The sequence below is a fragment of the Sander vitreus genome, chromosome 9 (assembly GCF_031162955.1).
Source record: "Sander vitreus isolate 19-12246 chromosome 9, sanVit1, whole genome shotgun sequence".
Classification (NCBI taxonomy): Eukaryota; Metazoa; Chordata; class Actinopteri; order Perciformes; family Percidae; genus Sander; species Sander vitreus.
The window spans coordinates 33,951,272-33,973,682 of record NC_135863.1 but is presented as its reverse complement, the minus strand read 5'-3'; the positions used below and the strand labels follow the sequence as shown (position 1 = coordinate 33,973,682).

At 41.1% G+C, this 22,411-nt stretch overlaps 2 protein-coding genes across 2 annotated transcripts in view; both read left to right on the top strand.

Moving 5' to 3' along the window:
- Positions 1 to 727: 727 nt before the first annotated feature.
- sap130a (Sin3A-associated protein a) lies at positions 728 to 11,859 on the top strand. The gene is made up of 21 exons (XM_078259875.1): positions 728 to 827; positions 1,471 to 1,598; positions 2,040 to 2,296; positions 2,868 to 3,035; positions 3,126 to 3,252; positions 3,379 to 3,494; positions 3,589 to 3,713; positions 3,902 to 4,049; positions 4,446 to 4,536; positions 4,673 to 4,777; positions 4,888 to 5,029; positions 6,488 to 6,603; positions 6,775 to 7,062; positions 7,586 to 7,757; positions 8,561 to 8,659; positions 8,767 to 9,128; positions 9,415 to 9,660; positions 9,766 to 9,891; positions 9,997 to 10,100; positions 10,263 to 10,376; positions 10,976 to 11,859. The coding sequence occupies exons 2-21, from the start codon at positions 1,487 to 1,489 to the stop codon at positions 11,132 to 11,134; spliced, it is 3,177 nt and encodes a 1,058-aa protein (XP_078116001.1). The 5' UTR covers positions 728 to 827; positions 1,471 to 1,486; the 3' UTR covers positions 11,135 to 11,859.
- A 16-nt stretch (positions 11,860 to 11,875) lies between these two features.
- myo7ba (myosin VIIBa) overlaps positions 11,876 to 22,411 on the top strand; it is a 29,774-nt gene continuing 19,238 nt past the window's right edge. The window contains exons 1-20 of the mRNA XM_078259872.1: positions 11,876 to 13,498; positions 13,946 to 13,983; positions 14,122 to 14,223; positions 14,325 to 14,477; positions 14,978 to 15,162; positions 15,852 to 15,973; positions 16,073 to 16,215; positions 16,310 to 16,423; positions 16,526 to 16,679; positions 17,269 to 17,345; positions 17,439 to 17,558; positions 18,773 to 18,903; positions 19,050 to 19,260; positions 19,346 to 19,481; positions 20,205 to 20,374; positions 20,498 to 20,638; positions 20,739 to 20,897; positions 21,001 to 21,093; positions 22,085 to 22,179; positions 22,273 to 22,357. Of these exons, the coding sequence (XP_078115998.1) occupies positions 13,966 to 13,983; positions 14,122 to 14,223; positions 14,325 to 14,477; positions 14,978 to 15,162; positions 15,852 to 15,973; positions 16,073 to 16,215; positions 16,310 to 16,423; positions 16,526 to 16,679; positions 17,269 to 17,345; positions 17,439 to 17,558; positions 18,773 to 18,903; positions 19,050 to 19,260; positions 19,346 to 19,481; positions 20,205 to 20,374; positions 20,498 to 20,638; positions 20,739 to 20,897; positions 21,001 to 21,093; positions 22,085 to 22,179; positions 22,273 to 22,357 (2,409 nt within the window). The 5' untranslated portion in view covers positions 11,876 to 13,498; positions 13,946 to 13,965. The remainder of the gene's footprint in view (positions 13,499 to 13,945; positions 13,984 to 14,121; positions 14,224 to 14,324; positions 14,478 to 14,977; positions 15,163 to 15,851; positions 15,974 to 16,072; positions 16,216 to 16,309; positions 16,424 to 16,525; positions 16,680 to 17,268; positions 17,346 to 17,438; positions 17,559 to 18,772; positions 18,904 to 19,049; positions 19,261 to 19,345; positions 19,482 to 20,204; positions 20,375 to 20,497; positions 20,639 to 20,738; positions 20,898 to 21,000; positions 21,094 to 22,084; positions 22,180 to 22,272; positions 22,358 to 22,411) is intronic.

Here is a 22,411-nt window from a genome sequence, read left to right as displayed (position 1 = left end):
GATGTCACAGACGAGGCATCAGCAGACTACCTTTAACCCTAACCCATTTCACCGGGCTTCCATATAAACCCTTTATGGTTTGGAATTTAACATTGACACTGTCAATGGTGGAAAGTACTTTTAAATAGCCTACATGTAATTTACTACGTGTAGCCCGATTAAGAAGAACTTTGAGTTACTCGTAGTAGCCTATTTACTTGAGTATTTCATCCTACTTCGTAGGTCCAGTCAATACTGTACGTTTTACTCCGTGGCCACTACATTTATATGACAGCTATTGTAGATTAAGATTTTACATAGCCTACATTTATGATACATATATAGCCTACATCGACCAGCTACAACATTAAAATGCTTACATGTGTGCATCAATAATAATATAAAATAGTGTAACTCTGAAGAAGAGATGTTTCTGCATTTTAATAGTGATACTTGGTAGGCCTACATTTTGCTAATAATCTGTACTTTTTCTGAAGTCTTTTAAATGACTTAAACTTGTAATTGAGTATTTACTAATTTAATAACTTTGACTTAAATAAAAGATCAGAGAACTTCTTCCACCACTGGCCTATTAATAGTCTTTCACGGCAGGTTGGCATTGCTAGAAGATTAGCTCCAGTGCTCCACTGCAGGTTTAGGATGGTCAAAATGTTTCCGTAGCTCCGATTGGTCAGCGATCGCAGAGTCTCTTTTCTGATTGGTGGAATGAAACTGGGCGGTCCAGTTCTTCTTGAGCGTTCTTCCGGCTTACATGTTGGAAAAAAGAAAAGACGAATGGAAAAATTGTAATCCACAAAACGACCATTGCTTACTACCTTCACGACACGGTAACATCTGCACACACGTAGATAAGTGTTTGTTTGTTTAGCCTGACGAAGTTTATGCCGTTGTACCCTTTACAAAGTTCAGGATTTAGCAAGAAAAGCAGGCGGCAGCAGGGTTAGCGATTCTAACGTTAGCCTGCTGCTAGCTAAGATAACTGGCTAACAAGGTAGCATTTTAGTTTTAAGGTTACCAAACCAAAATCACTGACCACAGGAAGCATTATTTCACTGAGCAGAGATCGCGTTTAGTCATTTTGATGTAGGCTGTCGAAAAATCGTTTTTGTACGTAAACTTGATAAACAACGAGCAGTTGTGGTCGAGCAGTTTTATCATAATGATGGTCATAACGGTAAACAAAGGTCCACTAAAATCATATTGTCTTGTATGTATTTATAACGGTATCTATTATTATCAACGCCATTTGGTAACGTTAATGTTATCGACTTTGCTAGCTGGTAAACACAGGACTCCGCAGCGCTACATTAGCCTTTAAAGGGTTAACTGTGGTAGGCTTTTATTGTTGTAGCCGTCGTACTGTTTAATATAGCTAGCTAGGAGTGGAATCATCAACTGACTTAACACCTTGGTGATATCGTCAGTGTGTCTGGTACTTGACATTTATGTACAATCTTTCCACTATTTTAGGTCATAATTAGTTCAAATGAGCTCCCAGCAATTCCCCCGACACGGGCTGCCTGCTTCCAGCGGGGGAGCACCTCAGATCCCCGCTGCAGGAAACCTGGTGTCTATCACTCAGCCGTCAAACCCACCAGGTAGTGTATTGACCACCATTACAGCCCCCTCCCTCTGGAACTCCCTGCCCATACACATCTACAGCCCCCTCCCTCTGGAACTCCCTGGCCATACACATCCGTGACTGTACTGACCTGGACTCATTCAAAACACACCTCTTCAGATTGGCTTTCCACATACAATAGTCTTACATTTCTCTCCTGATAGTTACTGGTTGTATTGTTTTTAATTGCTTCTAATATGCTTGTTTTATGTGTTGGTTTTATTACTTATCTGTTTTTAATGTGATATATGTGCTGGTTTTACTGTAAAGTGTCTTTGAGTACCATGTAAAGTGCTATATAAATAAAATGTATTATTATTATTGTCACTGAAATGACTAGCAGGATATTGTATGTATGGTGAGGAAGACACATGTAAGTAAGTGTTTAATCAAACTATTTTTTCCTTCTCTGGTGCAGATGCTGACAGCAGTCGGGACGCTGACCACGGGCACCAGGATCACCCCCATGCTGGGGGCGGGGGAAGCTTGGCGTTCAGAGATGACAAGCAGGAGACCATGGTGGTCAGACCTTACCCACAAGTACAGACGCTCGGCCAGCCACAAGCTACTCCCCAAACCGTGGCCATCAAGCCTGGCACACCTGTGACTGTACCTGCTCCCTCTGTCCACCTCCCACAGGGCCAGCCTGCAGTCCTCACCGAGGGACAGATGAAGGTACTGATTATGTAATAGTGTCTTTACCATTTTCATTGTTGTCAAAGATATAATGCATTCTGTGGTTAGAGAACAATAAACTGTTCAGGTTGATTTATTCCTGTTCTGTTTTCAGTCTAAATAGATTTAGACTTTACAGCTTTGAGTACTTCCTGTTTATGTAATTTAATTTGGAGTGATGAACTCTGTGACTGAAAATGTATTTTAACTAAATATATTCAAAAGCAATTGCTTTTTAAATGTTGGAGAAGAGATTTGAAAGATGTAGTTGATGTTATTTTTATACTTATAAAATCAGGTGTGCTATAAAATGCTATGGTAATAAATCAACAAATTGTTTCCAAGGTGCTTTAACTGGAAGGGCTTTGATAGCTTGATAACTGACCCACCAATACAATTTACTCTCAACTTGATGAGGATACTTGCCATGTGCAAACTGTCTAACCCTTATAATGACCTTGTAAAAATGTTTTACTGCAACATTTCTGCATTCACTTAACTTGTATTTCTAGCATTTCTAACCCTAACACCCTTCATGGCTAAAGTCCAGAGATATATATATTTTTTTTAGGCTGTCCTGAAGTTACCTATGCCAAGTCGTCTAATTGCCCCAGCACCAGCTTCCAACCAGGGTCATATTCCCATACCTTCCAAGGTGCCTGGTCACATTACTGTCACCATAGAGAGCAGTATTGCTCCAACCCCATCTATTCCTGTGGCAACTATCAGTGGTCAGCAGGTGAGTGCACTGTGAGTCGACTGTTAGTGTACGTTGTTGTCTTTTTCTGGCTGATGACTGAAGTTGTGGGCTGCTTTTATTGTGTTTCAGGGTCACTCTAGCAACTTACACCACCTAATGCCAGCAAACATTCAGATCATTAGGGGCAGTGCCCCAGCACTGCAGATCGGGACTCCTACGGTCCCTCCGCAGGCCTTCACATCCCATTTACCCCGAGGTATGCCTGATGTAATAGGAGCAGTATGGCAGGCTTGATGCTTGCTTGTACTTGAAATAGTAGTCCATTTACTACTCATCTGTGGCAGTGCATTTCTCTACAAAGGTCTGTTTCTTTGTTCTGAAGGGGCTGCTGCAGCAGCTGTTATGTCCAACCCCAAAACGGTCCTGCGGCCAGCCACCGGAGCAAGTGCGGGCCCCGGCCAGCCCACAGTGCAACACATCATCCACCAGACTATTCAGGTACCGGGTGTACTTTCATCTAAAGAATTGTTGGTATCATTTTGGACCTTGAGAAACGTTGTGTGTAACAGTGTCATCCTCCCACCGTCCCCAGTCCCGCCCTACTGTAACAACGTCTACCGCCGTGCTTCCAACTGTGGTGGCCCCCATTTCAGCAACGAGAACTCAGTCCCCAGTTATCAGCCCAGCAGTCACACACTCTGCAGAGGTGGCACATGGGTAAGTAGCAGTCCAATAATGTATTGACTAGGGCCTAAGTAGAGATGCTGCATGTCACTCAGTACTAGAATAATAAGTCAGTTGCAATTGGTGAGAATGATTCTGCACTGACCAATCCCTCTGGACTTTTATCAAACCATGCCTGTGCCTGATTTGATGCACTAAAGGGACAGTTATTTTTTCCCCAGGAGACCAGGGCTGACCATTCACCCCCCTCCGGCCACCGTCAGTATTCAGAGGTCTCAGACATCCCGTGACACCGCCACACGGATCACGCTGCCGTCTCACCCTGCAATTGGGGCTCAAAAGCCTCAGCCTCCGCACACCATGACACAGGTTCCTGGTTCTTGATGGCTGCCTCCAGAAATATAGTCATTCGAGCTGCAAAGATTAAACGATTAGTTGTCAACTATTAAAATAATTGCCAACTATTTTGATAATCAATTAATTGGTTTGAGTAATCTTTTTATTTATTTTTTATTTTTTTTAAAGTATAAATTCTCTGATTCCAGCTTGTTAAATGTGAATATGTTCTAGTTTATTCTCTCCTCTGCCACACTAAACTGAATATCTTTGAGTTGTGGACTTTTTGGGAAACACTGATCAACATTTTTCATTTTCTGATATTTTATAGACCGAACAACTAATCGAGAAAATAATCGACAGTTGCAGCTCTAATGGTCATTTAATACAGTGACTGAAATAATTGTTCTTATTTTTTGTTCCCAACAGAAACCCATCTTCAGTCCTGTAACACCAGTAGCTGCAGCTACTGTGGCACCAATAGTTGCCACTAATACTGTTTCATCAACAACAACAATAGGTATTGCCTTTTTATATATTGTTTGTAAGCTAGCCACAAAACTTTGTAACATTTAACTGAGGGAACACAAATTGAGACTGCAAATTGTGCAGTTAATCTTATACAAATGATTGATTATCTTGTCATCTTTATATAGGCTCTGTGCCACATAGCCAAATGACCAGTAACACTATCGTCACCATGACAATGGCATCACACTCCTCTCATGCTACAGCAGTGACCACCTCTGCCATCCCTGTTGGTAAGTTGGCCCTTTGGCGTCTTAGGTTGGAACACTGTGGTGTACTTCATAAGCAGGAGGTGTTATCTTGATCTGAATGAATTCTCAGTGGTGTTTGGTGTTGTTTACAGCTAAAGTCGTCCCTCAGCCCATCGCGCACTCTTCATCCCGTGTGCAGTCGGACTACCCTGGGGAGAGAACCAACCTCATCCCCATCCCAGGCCATCGCTCATCTCCTAACTCGGTCACCATGGAAGCAAGAAGTGACAACAGGTGAGCAATGTTGGCCCGTTGACACGGTTATACTACGAAACAAAAACATGCATAATATAGACAATGTTTTGGTAATACGAAGACAAAGGTTGACCACTAAAGGGCTCAACCTTTCGTCGTCTCTCTTCAGTTAGACATTTTTGTTGTTGTCTTAGTGACGTCTTGCTTCACCCTCGGCTCGTTGTTTGTTTATTCGATGATTTGACATGATGAAATGATAAACTGCACTATGCAAATGTCTTGCATTTCTGGATAGGCTCATACCTTCTCCTTGTTAAAACACATCAAAATGCTTGCTACAGATGTGAAAAAATGCACAAAAATTGAACTTGAATTTTCTTTTATGACGGACGGAATTTTTGGAGGCAGTGTATAAACATGATTAAAACAACGTGAGATTGTATTTATTTTTTAACATCTGAAAATGTTGGACTCAGTGTGCAAGGACCTTAACAAGAGTCTACAGCCACACTAGAGTCTGTGTGAGGCTGTACTCTGCATTAAGCCCAAAGCACCACTGTGTCCAACACGGCATGCTTACATGCTCTGTTTATGTTTACCATCTCAGTGTTAGCATGAAGAAGTAAGATGTTGACCTCATGATGGCAATAGTTAAAGTCGGAGGATCATCAAATATATTTAACATATATAACTTACACGTAAATGTCTGCATAAAAATGTCATGGCAGCCCATCCAGTAGTTGTTAAATTATTTCAGTCTGGACCAACAGGATTGGCATCGCCATAAACCTACTGATGATAAAAGGATAAGAATAGGTTGTTTTGCTAACCCATTGATTATGTTTATGGAAGCATATTTGAATTCAAAAATAGATGATAGATCAATAGATATTTGAAAAAATAGATGGGTGGTTTTATAATTATGACTTGTGTATAAATATATGGAGAATATGATGATTATTAATTATGATATCCATATCCTGTGACTATTAGGAAATTATCTTTTATTTGCATCCCTTACTAAGTAGGGGTAGGTTACCATAATGTATTATTGTTTTGAGTAATCTATCGATTACTCAAACATCCCAAAATCCATATTTTAATATGCCTTTTTGAAGAATGGACCCTCTTTGATTAATGAAAACATTAACCTGGTGCATTATAAAACATTTTTGAGGGTTGCTTCTTGTTTGTACAATTATACAATATACAGCCTATACAGTTCTCGTGACAATCTCTTTCATATCTAAGCAAAATTGGTATTGTAACCTAAATTTCCCTAAGGTAATTAATATTTAATCGAATCGGAAAAGTAATCGAATCAGGACATTGTGTGTCGTAATCGAAATGATTGGAGAAATCCTTGGCGATACCCAGCCCTAATACTTAGGAAGTTAAGACAAGAATTAAAATGGCATCAACCTCATGAGTACAGATACTTTATTCAGCTGACGATGAGTGTTGGATTAATCTTGTACTGTATGTTTTGTTTTGAAGGCCTTCGGTGCCTGTGCAGTTCCAGTATTTCCTGCCGACGTACTCCTCGTCATACCCTCTGACACACACCTACACCCCCATCAGCAGCTCTGTATCCACCATCCGCCAGTATCCTGGTAAGCTCTGCTAACCAACGTTGTTATACTGGCAATCACAGCTGCTGTGGTTTAACATACCCTTTTATTTGACTGATATTGACAAACTATTCTGAACTATGTACTTGGGTTAAACATGCAAACTTGGTAGCACAAAGATCTCCTTTTAACTTTATTTTCCCTGTAAATAAGTCACTCCTCAAGCTCCGAGTTCAGCGCTGCCCACCCAAGCTGGAGTAGGCGTGGCGACCACTGTCCATTTAAACCACATGCAGCTGATGGCAGTGGATCGGATCGGTCTCCCATCTGCACAGATCAGCACCCAAGGAATCCAGCAAGCGCCGATCACTGCGCAGGGCATTCAGCCTGCACCAATAGGAGTGCAGGGCCTGCACACGTCTGCACCAATCGGCGCACAAGGACTACAGCAGGCGCCAATAGTCACTCAGCAGCAGCAAGCGCAATCTGAAGCAAAACCTGGTAATCAATAAAGCGTGATTTATACTTCTGTGTAAAATGCCAGACCCTACGCCGTAGCCTGACGTCACACCTCGAAAAATGTAACTACACGTCGCGGCGACACACGTCACTCGGCCGTGGCTTGGTAGCGTTGCATTTCCCCCCGGACTCATTTAGGGTTAACTTTTCCTGCTCCAGATTTCCCACCGTAGTCAGAAAGAACAGGGGAGACACTTTGTTTTTATCTCTCTATGACTCTAGAGTCGTGACTCGCTCCGGAGCTAATCGCTGTCACTCTCTCATGTTCTCTACCACACACTCCCCATGCACACACACATGCCGGCCCTACAATTCTCTTAAAGAGGTCGACGCACACACCAACGCACTGAAGTATAAACTTCAGGCCACTTACGTAGGCTACGGTGAAAGCTCTGCGTGGAGCCTCCGCAGAACCATAAATCGAGCTTGAATCTGTACTGCCTCAGTAAAAACGACATGGTGTTGAGTGGGGGGCTGTTTGTAATGCTTGTTATATTTTCTACAGGTGTTGTTTTGGCTGATGGCTTTGTAGCTAGCCCCATCAGCAGCACATTCAGCACCACCCAGCCAGTTGCCACCATGGTGCAGGCACACGCCCAGGGAGGAGTAGGGGGAGCCCCCCCTCTGGTGTCCTCCCCTAGACCCAGCATCCTCCGCAAAAAGCCCGCTAATGAAGGGTGAGTATTACTCCAGCACGCAAGATGGTGGGCCTACTGGAATATTGGCGTATTCATCTCCTAAACCTCTTTCCGTAAGGTTTGCTTGTAAGAGTGCTCCAAGTCGGATTCAGCAGACTGGTGGAACCTTTTCACCCTGCAAAAGAAAACCACTATTGTTCATCCATACAGTTAACTTCATGAATATTCAATGAAGTTAACTGTTCACACAATACAGTAATGTGAGCTATTGAAATTAGCTGATACATGGTTAAACCTCATTTGCTCTTACCAGTGGATCTCCATGTGTATTTTGTCCATAGCAATTCTCCGCCAAACGGTCCCAAAACGTCCCAGTTAGAGAGGAAATGCCGTAAACATATTCTTTGTAAATCTTTACAATCATTCCCTGAAAGAACCAAGCAGACCTGTCCTGTAGCATGATCCAAATGTTCTTCTAAACTTGCCATTTTCAGCATGTAGCTTGCCAGCTTGAAGTTTGTTGTTTCCTGAAGAGAACGGAGTTGGACAGCGGCAACACACATCGCCGGAACATCCGGCAGCGTTGGCAGTTATTCTGGAAATGAATTGTCGTCGATCCAGACCAACCTAACCCTGACCTAATTTAAGAGCTAAACTGAAAACTGGGTTTGACACTGCTCTGTATATACATTGTCTTTTTAAACTAGGCTTTTCAGTGGCACGTAGTCACTTTATAGCAGGTTGACTGTCAGCATTAGACTCTCCAAATAAAGTTTGACAGAAACCTGTTCCAGAAAAAAGTTCCTTTTACCAAACCAGTCCTGTTTATGTTTGTGTTTCAGATGTGTCCGTAAGAACCTGATCCCCGCCCAGCCCAGTGAACCTGGTAGTGGCAGAATTGAGAGTGGTGTGCGGGGAGCAGGATCTCCCCGGCCTGCAGGGTGAGCCTCTGTCAACATCGATCACATTGGTTACATCTGTGTTCACATCTGGTCATTATAGGTTATGATATGAGTCTGTAAGCTGACACTTTCTCTTCCTCTCTCAGAGTCAAACCCAAAGCTGAGGTGCACATGGCGGTGGCCCCTCCTGTCATGGCTACAGTGGATGCACTGCCTTCTCAGGGAGGAGAGCAGCAGGGCGTGTCCTCAAACGCCCAACACCTGGCCCAAGCCATCCCCACCATGCTTGCCACACCGGGGCCTGTTCCTCCCTCCCAACCCTCCACTGTCCTCTCAGCCCTGCCAGCAGCCATGGCTGTAACTCCCCCCGTCCCTGCTTCAATGGCCAACACTGTGGCCTCCCCCACTCAGCCTGCAGCCAGTAGCACTGCAGCGTGTGCTGCCAGCTCCGCATGCCCAGATTTGAAAATTAAGCAGGAGGTGGAGACCATGGAAACCTCGCAGCCAGGTGAGGAGCATACCAGTTGTCAGTGAAATTGATTAAAGGTGCTGTAGGTAGGATTGTGAAGATCCAGGACTTAGCCAAAAAATGTGAACATCAACAACTTCTCAGTCCCTCCCTCCTTTCTGCTGAAGCCCAAACGGTCTCCTAAGCCCCTCCCCCCACAAGGGAGAGCTGTGCACGATAGAGTTTCAACGTGTTTTGTCGCAAAACATCTGTCTGAACTGGGCTTTAGAAAAGCCAAATACTGTGTACACACAAGAAAACAATGTGTTTCTATTCTTCCCCTCAGATCCCAATTCAAACTTGTCTTCAGCCTCGGCCCTCAACACCCAGGCCTCCACCCTGAACACTCCCGCCATAGGAGACCTGATCCCTGGGGCCTCCCCGAGGAAAAAGCCCCGCAAGCAGCAGCATGTTATTTCTACAGAGGAGAGCGAGATGGTGGAGACCAACAGCACAGATGAGGAGAAGGCTCCAGGCAGGCCCATCACCGGCAGGGCTGAGAGGCGCGAATCTCCACCAAGGGAATATGTTGGTATGTAATAATAAATAAAGGCCTATCTATCTATCTATCTAAAACAATGCAATCCATTGTCACAGTGAAAAAAGTGTCTAATCAACGCTTGTTCTTGTCTTCCAGATGAGGAAGGAGTGCGTTACGTACCGGTCAGGCCTCGACCACCTGTTACTCTTCTGCGGCACTACAGGAACCCCTGGAAAGCTGCCTACCACCACTTCCAGAGGTACAGCGACATCCGGGTCAAAGGTCAGTAGCTTCCTGTGCAAAAAACGCCTTTATTTGATACAGTGAATGAGAAACGAACGGCATTGGCTTTTTATTTCTCACAACGATCCTTTTCTTTTCTCTCAGAGGAGAAGAAGGGCAGCTTACAGGATATGGCCAACCAGAGAGGAGTGGCATGCAGAGCACAAGGCTGGAAAATTCACCTGTGTGCTGCCCAGCTCAGGCAGTTGGTGAGTGCTGGCCCCAGACCTGCAGAATCCAACACTTTTACTCGGTCCATTCAAATTCACTGGTGTCTTTTAGTGATACTGTGCAGAGAGGAAATCATTCTTGTGCACCCTTTAATTTATTTGACTTCTGTAAACACGCTGTGTTTGTTTCTTGGTCTGTAGTCGAGTTTGGAGCATGATGTGTACAGCCGCCTCTCCACCCTTCAAGAGGGCTTGATTCCTAAGAAGAGAGCAGGCTCCGATGATGACCTGCACCGAATCAACGAGCTTATACAGGTAAGGTTGTTACTGCAGACCCAGACCTTAAAATATACATCTCTCTGCTCAGTTATTTGCAGTTTTTGCTTGCCAACATTATCTATACAAATTAAATGGAAAGCAAACAACTATTATAAACATTGTTTATTGGCCTAAACCAGACGATCTAAAAAAAAATCCGTTCCTTAAAAAAGTCCACAATCATTTTCAGGCCTCAGCAGCAAACACCTGTGCACATACATGAGAGCAGCAGTGTCATGTGTACAGTGGAAACAGTTTAGGCAGCCGTGGTAAACACTGGTTGTTTGAGAACACCTTCAGAATATGACACTAAATGGATAAATAATATTCTCTATGTCAAAACTGCAAAAAAAATGCAACCAAGCGGTAGAGGAGCATCATCTTAGTTGTTAGTCACATACATTACTCACAGGCCTGAAAAACACAGTACCTATACATGTACAAATGGAGAGATGTCGGAGCGAGGGGGCTGCGCTGCCCATGGACAGGCGCCCTGATCAGTTGAGGGTTCGGTGCCTTGCTCAAGGGCACCTGGGCAGGTGAACTACCCGTCCACACTCTGTGGTTACCCTAACTGTTTGTGCGTGTGTCCTCAGGGTAACATGCAGCGCTGTAAGCTGGTGATGGACCAGGTCACAGAGGCTAGAGACACCATGATGAAAGTGCTGGACCACAAGGAGAAAGTGCTGAAGCTGCTCAACAAGAACGGGGCTGTCAAGAAGTCCTCCAAACTGAAGCGTAAAGAACGGGCATAAGCTTGGCCCTTCTCCTCTGTCGACAACCGCTGCCCCCTCTATGAAGGGGTCTGCTCAGAATCTGGTGCTATGATTTGCTGCATACAATCGCACGCACCCTCCCTATCTGCCTGAGAGCAGACAGAGAGAAGTGACAGGAGGGCTTAAAGAAGCCGAAAAGCCCGTCTGGAATAGGTTCTCATTCAAGACCCAGCGCACATATTGAGCGTGGAGCATTGTAGGTTGCATTAGAGTGTCCGACTGGACAGCCCTGTCACTGTTTCCCCTTCCAACCCCTCCCCCAGAGACCAATTTTAATAACCTAAATTCTGCCTCTTCTTTTAAGACAATGTTTGAACTGGTGCATTGTGTCTTTGATATTTGGCACTAAATGCAGTTGTAGTAAAAAGTGATGAAAGTATTTCAGTTAAGGTGAACCACATGGGAGTAATTGAATGGGTCAAATCAAAATCATTTAAAAAGGAGTCCATCACTAAGCTGTGTGTACACAGGCTAATCTCAATCGTGCTCTTTTCATTAATCTGTGCCTTCATTTTGTCAGGTGTACATGAAATGGATGGGGACACGTGAAAGCTGTTCCACGTACTGTCTAAATATTCTTAAAATATCTTTCAAAGAAAAGTGTCACTGCTTCCCCTTTTTCTCCAAACACCTGCATTTTTCTAGTTACCAGCCACAAGTTTAGGTGTTATCTAGAAGATAATGAAATAAAGTTGGTTGACGTTGTAAGACGTTAAAAGTACTAGGAGAGAACCTAAATGTGTCAAATGTAATACATTTAATAGCCACAAAATGCTCTTTTGGGTGATGATTAGGGACCTACGATGGTTATCTGAAAGTGAGAACATACTGCATAAGCATAATGCCAAGTTAACTTTCCATTTAAACTGCCAATAATCATCATCTTAATCCAAAGTAAATGGATGTCATGGTGGTGAAAACTATATTATCGCTTGGTTTCAGAAAGAGTTAGTGCTTGAAAGGAAGAGAGTGAGTATCCTTGTGTGATCATACTGGTGGATTGAATTCATGTAAATCACTGTAAATGTGCTTTTGGTTTTCCATTGACCTGGTTCTTTTCCAGTTTTGTACTCGATGAAACATTTCGTGCCGTGTGATGTGCGCCGCTTCATTTCGTAGAGAGTCACAGCGATAATGACGTTTACGAGATGAAGTGAGCCCAAAGCATCAAGCTATTGTACATTGTTTTTGTCTGTGTAATTATAGTAAAGATACTTAAACATACCGGATACACTGTTTATTAGTGTTCCTTTTAACGCTTTCATCAAAAAAATGGTTGCAAGTTTTTTTTTTTTTCATTGTTAAAATAATTTCTCATTCGATCTGCTTCTAATGTTGTAAATGCTTAAAATAAAATGAAACCACATTCTGTTGCTAAACTGGATAAACAGACCACACCTTAGGACAGAATGTGAGATTGCAAGATTATTGCTTTACAGTTTTGTCATGGATCCTCTGAAGGAGCATGCACAGACACTGATCTAGAATGTAAGCCTTTCCAATGTTATACATCTCCAAAACTGTATCTTAATGTCTCAGTCTGATCTGTCAATATCCCAGACCATGCAGCTTCTATGGATGGTATGACATGTTTTATCTATTAAGATCACATTCTCATATGTCCAGAGTGAGCCATCAGTCATTCTTCTTTACTATCTGCTGTTTACAGCATAATTGCAGTCAAGTACAGCGCAGCATGTTGGCTGTACTTGACCTGTGACGACAGTTTATGGATCAGTAAAACGACTTACTGGCATTTGAGTAATCCACTCCCCCCTTTTAGCGTGGTTTCTGACACCAGCTGGCTGATTCTGTCGACAAAGAATACAGTGTTGTCTGGTGTTTATCATTATTCAGTATATCTAATAAGATTAGCAAAGAAAATATTTTTAAACATATATTGTGCATTTTTTTCAAAGTGAATTTTGTTTGCCATATATGAACTGATATTTAGTTTTTAGTTTACAGTAGATAGCAGTTCTACTGTAGCCTTGTCTCTACTCATCAACCATTGTGAAGCCAAGCGTCAAGTAAAGTAGTCAAGTAGTCAGACTTCTGTTCATTGGAAGGGAAAGAACATGTTCATCATCTTTACATTACCATCAGATATTTAATGTAGATTTACAGTCATTGTGATAAAAGCAATTTTGACACACTGTGATGATATAAAGTATATGTCTTGAGTCTGGTGGTTGGTGACACTGGTTGGCTCTACCTTTGCAGGAGCAAAGTCAAAGGGCCATAAAGCAGTGTTTGCTCGGATACCTCCCTGCTTCCTGCTTCATAGTCATTCAAAAACAGCAGCAGCAGCAGGGGCTTCACCAAAGAGACAGCTATTCTCAGGTAAGAGTTGACACCATACACACAACAGTGTCTTTAAATCTAGGATTTCACCCAGGGTCTTATTGTTTCCCAACAGGTAGCATAATGATGTGTATTTTTTTCCACTGTGATCCTATGAGGAGATTTTATGTAAAAGCATTAATAACAGTCTCCAAAGTGAAAATTATATTGATATCATGATTTTTTTTAAATGTGCTTAAGGTGTCCAGTCAAAATGAAAAACCGGTAGTGTTTACGGCCCCCAAAACTGCCTTGTAATTTGAAGTTTTTAAATTTGATTATATCTTCTCTACAGTATGTTGCTATAAATAGGCATTATAGAGGCATTGGCCACACTATTAAAGCGTGAGGTGTAATGAGTAATATTGGTTTGATAGCAGGTATCTGTCAACTGTAATAACTGGGCTGAATCTGAATTAAGATAATATCTTCTCATTTTCTTTACAGACTCAACCCAGGTTTATGATATGCTGCATTTGAGTAAGGTAAGAAAGAGTGTGTCTGTAATATATACACATAATTCTAAAATCCATGATGCCCAGATATTTAGTTTGAGAACTGTTAAGGCGTTTTTATGGTACGGCAAATTTTATTATATTATAACTTCTGGTTTCCCCAACTAGGGGGATTTTGTATGGGTGGACTCTGGCATCGGGGTGCCAATCGGGGCGGAGGTCACAGTGACAGACACCGGACAGCTTCAGCTGATCGATGATGAAGGAAAGGTACAAAACCCCACAAGAGTTTGCCTTTTTTTCAGGTCCAGGAAAACGAGTGTAAGCTTTCTATAAAATGTCAACACTGTCATAACATACTGTACATACAGGAGCACAAGATCAAGAAGAAGACGGAGGGTACCATCAGACCCATGCACCCCACCTCTGTGAAGGGTGTGGATGACATGATAAGACTCGGTGATCTCAATGAGGCAGGGCTCCTCAGGAACCTCCTGGTGCGACACAAAGAAGGCATCATCTATGTAGGTTTCTATTCACCAGATTCACTCTGAACCTAGTTTTATGATGTCCATAATGTTGAAATGCTTACTCGCCTGTCTTCTCTCGCTGTGAATGGCTTTCTGTCTTAGACTTTGCCCTGTAGTTTATCACAGTGTTATTTGTCTCCATAGAGACGAATGAGCCTCTGTTGAAAGAGAACGTCAACAGTGTTTTTATATCATCAAAGCTAAGCAGTGTGTGTTCAATTATGAATCAGGCCAATTTGTTGTATAAAAATACTACTGCTGAATGCTGGGGGCAAAATTTGACTTGGGCTGATAATCCTTTGTGTTGGCTAGCTTTTCATGATTATAATCCATCCATGAAATCAATAAATCATATTTAGAACATGCATCCCATGCATTGCAGCCATAACCCAACAGGGTCACTGGATAAACAATAACTTTTTTATACTCATGTACACACAAACATTGGTCAGCTGTGCCGATGTGTGATAGTTAACATCCCCTTCTGTTTTAAGACATACACAGGCTCCATTCTGGTTGCAGTCAACCCTTACCAGCTGCTGCCCATCTACACCACTGAGCACGTGCACATGTACACAGATCAACGGCTGGGTGAACTGCCGCCGCACATCTTCTCCATCGCAGACAGCTGCTTTTTCAACATGCGCCGCAACCGAAAGAACCAATGCTGCGTCATCAGGTCTACTTTTGTCTGAAGCTGATTCCAACTCATTATTAAGACACTAATACAATTATTCCATTTGTAAGGTGCAAAGAAACTAAAAGCTGATTTTCCAAAGGTTTACTTCAGGGAGCTGGATTGATGTCTAGGTAGCTTTTGAATCAAAAGTTTATGAATGAAAAGAAGGCGTTGTTTCTCACTGAGATAGAGATGTCCAGTTTACATTTTTCTAAAGGATTCAGTAATGAAACTTTGATGTAGAGGTTATAACGGCTTAAGCAAAGAAGCTGATAGGTGCATATAACTGCATCACCATAGTCTGCAATTGGAAGAATTCTGACCAAATGTTTTCTGTTGTTTTTAAAGAAGCACTTCCTATTTCTATATTGGAACCCAAGTTTGAGTTCAGGCTTCTTTATCATTTTTGGAATATAAAACAGCAAGATTCATACAAAAGCATGATTCTTTTTCTTGAGGTATGCTTATACAATTGTCATCTGCATACAAATGGAATCAACAATTATAAGCCTACAGGAATAGGTTATTATAGTTTATGAAAAGAACAGGACCTAAAATTGATCCTTGTGGAACCCCTTTGTTAATTTGAGAAGTTTTTAACCACATTGCCAATGGGTTTAAAATAGGAGTTTAGGTGGGAAACAGTCAACAGCCTTTACACATGCTTACTTCTATGTTTTCCCCATCAGTGGAGAGTCGGGAGCAGGGAAGACTGAGAACACCAAGCTCATGCTGCAGTTCCTGTCTGCAGTGAGTGGCCAGCACTCTTGGATCGAACAGCAGATTCTTGAAGCAAACCCCATCTTGGAAGGTATGAGCAAAATACTAAGTTATAAGAAGTCTTCATAATCAGCTGAATCCCGCTTTTGACTTAATCTGCTTTTATTATACCTTGTTGTTTGCTTCTCAGCCTTTGGTAATGCCAAAACCGTTCGTAATGACAACTCCAGTCGTTTTGGGAAGTACATTGACATCAACTTCACCAAGGGTGGGGCCATTGAAGGGGCCCGTGTTGATCAGTACCTGCTGGAGAAGTCCAGAGTTTGTCGTCAGGTAGGAATATTGGTTAGCTGATTATTTTAAAGAGCAGTAACACGGTGCAAGGCAAATGTTTTTTGTGGTAATGAACATGTGCTTTCATGTGCAGGCGCCTGAGGAAAGAAACTACCACATCTTTTACTACATGCTGATGGGCATGACAGCTGAGCAGAAAAAGATTCTTTCCCTTGGGAACGCTGCTGAGTACAACTATCTGACCATGGTACTAAAAATAATCCTGCAAACTTTGAAATCAGAATAAAACTTAAAGGTCTTTATATGTGACTGTGAATCACAGATTTAAACCATGCGATCATATCACTAGGGTAACTGCACCAGCTGTGAAGGACGTGATGATGTGAAGGAATACGCCCACTTCCGTTCAGCTCTGAAGGTCCTCATGTTCACAGAGAATGACTCCTGGGAAATCTCCAAACTACTTGCTGCTATCCTTCACCTGGGCAATGTGGACTTTGAGGGTAAGGAGAGCACCATACAATGGGATGCATGCAGTGGTGGAGTGTAACTAAGTACATTTACTCAAGTACTGTGCTTAAGGTCAAATTTGAGGTACTTGTACTTTACTTGAGGCCTTTCTTTTCATGCCAATTTCTACTTAGTTACTAGTTGGTTTACAAATTAAGATTTTTGCACACAAAACACTTGTTTTATAATAATTTAAACTACCCAGCAATATAACGACCTACAAGTCCAGCTGAAAGGATTAGACCATTAATCACTATACTACAATAATGATTGACAGAACTGTTAGGATCGTTTCCAGATTCTAAAATGTGAGGCTTATTCTGCATTGAGCATACTTTTACTTTTAATACTTTTAATACTTTAAATACATTGTCCTGATGATACTTACATACTTTTACTTAATGCAGGACATTTACTTGTAACAGAGTATTTCTACAGTGTGGTATTAGCACTTTTACTTCAGTAAAGGATATGAATACTTTTGCCACCACTGGATACATGTACTGTAGATATAATAATAAATAAATAATAAATAATTGCATCTTTTGAGCCATGAAACATATTTTTCTTGCATAATTTCAGGTACCATAGTAAATAACCTAGAGGGCTGTGACATCCTCAAATCATCCAATTCCAATATGGCCAGCCAACTTTTGGAGGTATATGTCGTTTGTTCTTTTTTTCTTCTTCACAAAAGCAAATAAAAGGAGCTGAGAGGACCTTGTCTGACTGTGTTTGTCCCATTACTTCAGGTGGATCCCAAAGCGCTGGAGAAAAGTCTGACTCAGCGATCTTTCATGACAGCCAGAGAGAGTGTGACCAAAGCTCTGACCTCTGCCCAGGCTGTGGACGGCAGGGACGCCTTTGTCAAGGTAACACAAGTCTTGATTTATGTTTTCATAAGGCAAAAAAAATTATTATAATAATAGTAATGCAGCTCATGTTAACATATGCTAAACTAGCCCCGAGAGGATGTACTGCTCATACACACCAGAAAACAAAATCAGTGGATGATAAATGGAGAAACCTTTTAATTCTTAACATGAATGATACCTGATGTGCTGTGGCTGACTCTACATACAATATTACTTTTCTTTTTTCTTCTGGCCTCTAGAATTCTTTCAAATAAAGTAATCCGAGAAGGGAAGGAAATCATGTTTTGGTTGAACTGCTCACAGCTCAGTCCAGAACTAGGCACCTGCAATGACGGGTTGCAGAGACACTGATTATTTATAGTAGTATTAGTTATATATAGTTGTAGTAGTTATCCTATGATAAAAAGGTCGGGAACCATTGGTCTAGCGTTAGCTGGTCATTGTCAGGTTTAGCTCAACATCCATCAACGTGACAAATTTCCTTAGTTTTACTGATTAATTAACTGACTAATTACTGTTAGCAGCATACTATGTTAACTGTGGCAGCATAGTAACATTTAGTATTGAATCATGTTAACATGCTTATGTGTAGCATGTTATACATGCTAATGGTAATATGCTGGTATGATAATATACTAAAGTTTAGCAGCATAGTCATGTATTTTATTATGTTAACTAACATGCTAACTTTTAGCAGGTAAGGATACATGCTAATGTAAGTAATATACAATATGTTAACGTTGGCAGTGTAGTAGCGTTTAGCATTTTATCATGTTAACATGCAAAGTTTTGAATGCTAATTTTTGAATGTTGTAATGATATGTTAGCATTAAGCTCAAAGTATAGCATAAGTGGAAATTTTGATCTGCAGTTAACACTAGATAAAAAGTGTTTGGGAGTTATCTTCTGAACACAATTTTTTCTATACCCTTTATTGACCCAAATTGTCTTTTGCAAGGGAAACCTGGCCAAGACAGACAGGGCTAATGCTTTTGAGAGCAGAAACCGTTAACAATGGAGTCATTTACCATAGCATGGATGTAATAACATGTCAGAGTGTGTGACATTTGGATCTTTTGTGTTGTTTTGTTCAAACCGTGTGTGGCCTTATGTATAATATGGAAAGCTATCCTCTGTATGGGTATGAGCACTGTAATTTCCATTTTTATGGATGAAATAAACTTGACTTTGACTTTGTATTATTTGTCCAGGCTATTTATGGAAGACTTTTCCTTTGGGTTGTGGACAAAATCAACGCTGCGGTTTACAAGCCACCTGAGGATTCCCAACAGTCAATAGGCTTGCTCGACATCTTTGGTTTTGAGAACTTTACCAAAAACAGGTTGGTGTTCACACCAACTCTCATGACATTAGAGCTTTATTGCTGCTGTTTTTAAAGACAAAAAACACATTGTTAATTGACACACTGCCTGAAATCCACCCATCTTTCTTTCCTCTTGTGCTGTTGCATTTGTTGAACTGTTGCAGCTTTGAGCAGCTGTGCATCAACTTTGCCAATGAGCAGTTGCAGCAGTTCTTCGTCAAGCATGTTTTCAAACTGGAGCAGGAAGAGTATGCCCGTGAAAACATTGTGTGGAAGAAAATAGACTACAAAGACAACCAATGCACCCTGGACGTATTGGCCAACAAACCTCTGAACATGCTGGCGCTTATTGATGAGGAGAGCAACTTCCCCAAGGTCTCTATCCTCCTTGTACCTTGTAAAAGTCAAATGTAATAAAAGAAAGGTGGGTTTTAACTCTCCTCTTTTGTTGAATTTTCAGGGCACAGATACCACCCTGCTCCAAAAAATGAATCAGGTCCATGGGAAAGGGAACATCTATATTCCCCCCAAGAACAACCATGAGACAGAGTTTGGAATCCAACATTTTGCTGGAAAGGTCTACTATGATTCAAAAGGTGCTCTTAAAGCTTTTAAAAGCAACAAGTCAAGGGTTTGTGCAGGGTCTTAACTCTCTGTCCACTATGCAACTTTTAGTTCTGGGTCAAAACTTTTTTGTCACTTTTTTTTTTAATGTTTTTGTTATTTATTTCAAATGCTACAAGATTAAAACACCCAAATTCAATGAAAGTAGTGAACTGATCATTTATTTTACTCATGAAGACCGTTGTAGTGAACCATAAACGTTATTTTTTTTTTTTTGACAATTTGGTTAAAAGAAGCCCAAATTTCTGATATAGAAACTTTTTTAAAACATGGATCAAATTTGACCCGAGGACAACAACAATCAAAATTGTAGGCCTTAATAAGTCGTAAATTGGCTGAAGTATTGTGTTCTAGGTCTTAAATCATTTTAAACAGGTCTTCATTTGTCTATGTCCATGTAACGCTACCTCTGATGCTCATTGAAATACTTTTTTTTAATTCCATGGTGTTGTAGTTCTTTCCTTCAATAAATACAATTCAAAATATAATTCACTGTATATGTATAGATTATTATTATTATTTATTCACTTTGCAAGTACATTTGTGACTCTGCATTTCATTGTACTTTAATTTCGTGATGTAGGTCTTAAATTTCAATCATAAAGGTCTTAAAAAGTCTTAAATTTGACTTGTTGAATCCTGCAGAAACTCTGAAGTCCCGTAATATGTTCCTATTCTGTGTGTCTTGTTTTGAGGTTTCCTTGAAAAAAACCGTGACGCCCTCAGCTCAGATCTGATTCAGCTAGTGGAGACCTCCACCAATAAACTCCTCAAGCAGGCCTTTCAGGATGTTCTGTCTACCAGTACGATCAAGAGCAGCGCCAACCCCAGGATGAGCATCACCTCGGCCAACAACAGCATCCGGGTCAGTGCAGCCTTTAGCTTCAGCATTAAACACATATATATAGTCAGTTATAAAATAAAACATACTCATTATTGTATGTAATTACTTTACTTACACTATTTGACATTTGTCTGTGTCTGACAGCAAGCGCCTGATAGCAAGAAGCGTGTGCCAACTCTGACTGGCCAGTTCCGTCAGTCTCTGGATTCCCTGATGAAAACACTGACTGTGTGCCAGCCCTATTTCATCCGCTGCATTAAACCCAATGACTTCAAGAAGCCCATGGTGAGGAAAGAAGCTGCATTAACTCTAACTAAATCTGTACCAAAAATGAATGAAACAGTTTGGTGTGAGTAAATCCGATCCCATTCCTCCTGTGTCTCAGCTGTTTGACAGAGAGCTGTGCATGCGTCAGCTCCGTTACTCTGGTATGATGGAGACCATCAGGATCCGGAAAGCTGGATATCCCGTCCGCTACACATTCGATGAGTTTCTGACTCGCTACCGCGTCCTTCTGAAAACTTCCCTCTGTGATCCCAAAAAAGTAAGTTGGAGGTTTTAACGTGATATTTTTGGTCATGACATCCTCACACCATTTCTCATCTTCTCTTGCTGTATTTGTATGATGATTCATTTTGCTCTAACAGGAAAGTAAAGAGAAATGCTGTGAAAGCATTTGTGAGACTGTGTTTGCTGGAGAGGGCGACTGGAAGACTGGCAAGACAAAGATATTCCTCAAGGTGCTGCCTTACATTTTTATGTACAGTCTGTTGTTAGTGATGGATATGTGTGGAGGTATACAATCGCCAAAATAATTAGAATGTTATAAGCGGGCGCCTGGGTAGCTCACCTGGTAGAGCGCACACCCATATATAGAGGTTAACTCCTCGACGCAGCAGCCGTGGGTTTGACTCTACCCTGTGGTCCTTTGCTGCATGTCATTCCCCCTCTCTCTCCCCTTTCATGTCTTTAGCTGTCCTGTATAAAGAAAAAATAATCTGAAAAAAGAAGTGTTATAAGGAACTCAATTCCTAATTGTAAAATATAACAACTTCTGAATACCTAATGTTGAAATTCTAATACCACTAAATTTACACCACTGACATAATTAACTATCTAAATTTGTGTGCTTTTAATTTCTCTATTAAGAAATAAATAGAATAGAAATTTCCGATAAGTAATTTTAAGTAAGTAAATAAAGTAAAAAGTAAATTCTTTCGCTTTACAAATTCAGTAGAAAATGTGTTCACTATTAAATAAAACTATATTCATTATAATCATTTGAGGAACTTAAATGTAGTTTTTATTCAGGGTTCTGTGGTTATGAAGCCTAATAACGGTGTTGATCCCCTGACCTTTCATGGCATCACCAGGTCCTAATTTCAATCTGACCAATACTTTGGTTTATGACCAAATACCCGCAAAACTAAAGACATTCACATCAGCTGTTGTTTGTGTTTATTGTGAAATGTTAGCATGCTAACGTACTAAATTAAACAGGTGAACATGGTAAACATACCTGCTAAACAGCAGCATGTTAGCATTGTCATTGTGCGACTGTTAGCATGCAGATGTTAGCATTTAGCTCATAGCACCACTGTGCTTTAGTACAGCCTCAAAAACCACATTATTTGATTATTTTTTTCCGATTAGGTATTCAGTTGCTTATAATATATAAACTGGAAGTGAATATTTCCACCAAAATAAAAACTTGCTACTGTTTTCTCTCAGGACTTCCATGACACAATGCTCGAAGTGGAGCGAATGAAAGAACTACATGAGAAAGCCCTTCTGATCCAGAAAGTCCTGCGAGGATACAAATACAGGTATTGGGCAAAAGCTTTAAAATGAGCTGCTTGTTTTTTTATTTGCTCATGTAGTTTACAACTTAATGTCTGTTTGACTTATGCCCTCTAAAGGAAACAGTTCCTGAGGAAAAAGGCAGGTGCTCTTGTCATTCAGAAACACTGGAGAGGACACAAAGGCAGAAAGCTGTACAGAGTGGTGAGTCACTGTTTAATACATCAATATGTATCAACGTGAAAATACAAGCTTGAC

Excerpts from the sequence above, each read along its gene's own strand:
- sap130a (XM_078259875.1), top strand. The coding sequence starts at position 1,487 with ATGAGCTCCCAGCAATTCCCCCGACACGGGCTGCCTGCTTCCAGCGGG. Across the intron at positions 3,495-3,588 it reads TCATCCACCAGACTATTCAG|TCCCGCCCTACTGTAACAAC; the intron begins GTACCGGGTGTA and ends CACCGTCCCCAG. Across the intron at positions 7,758-8,560 it reads AAAAAGCCCGCTAATGAAGG|ATGTGTCCGTAAGAACCTGA; the intron begins GTGAGTATTACT and ends TTTGTGTTTCAG.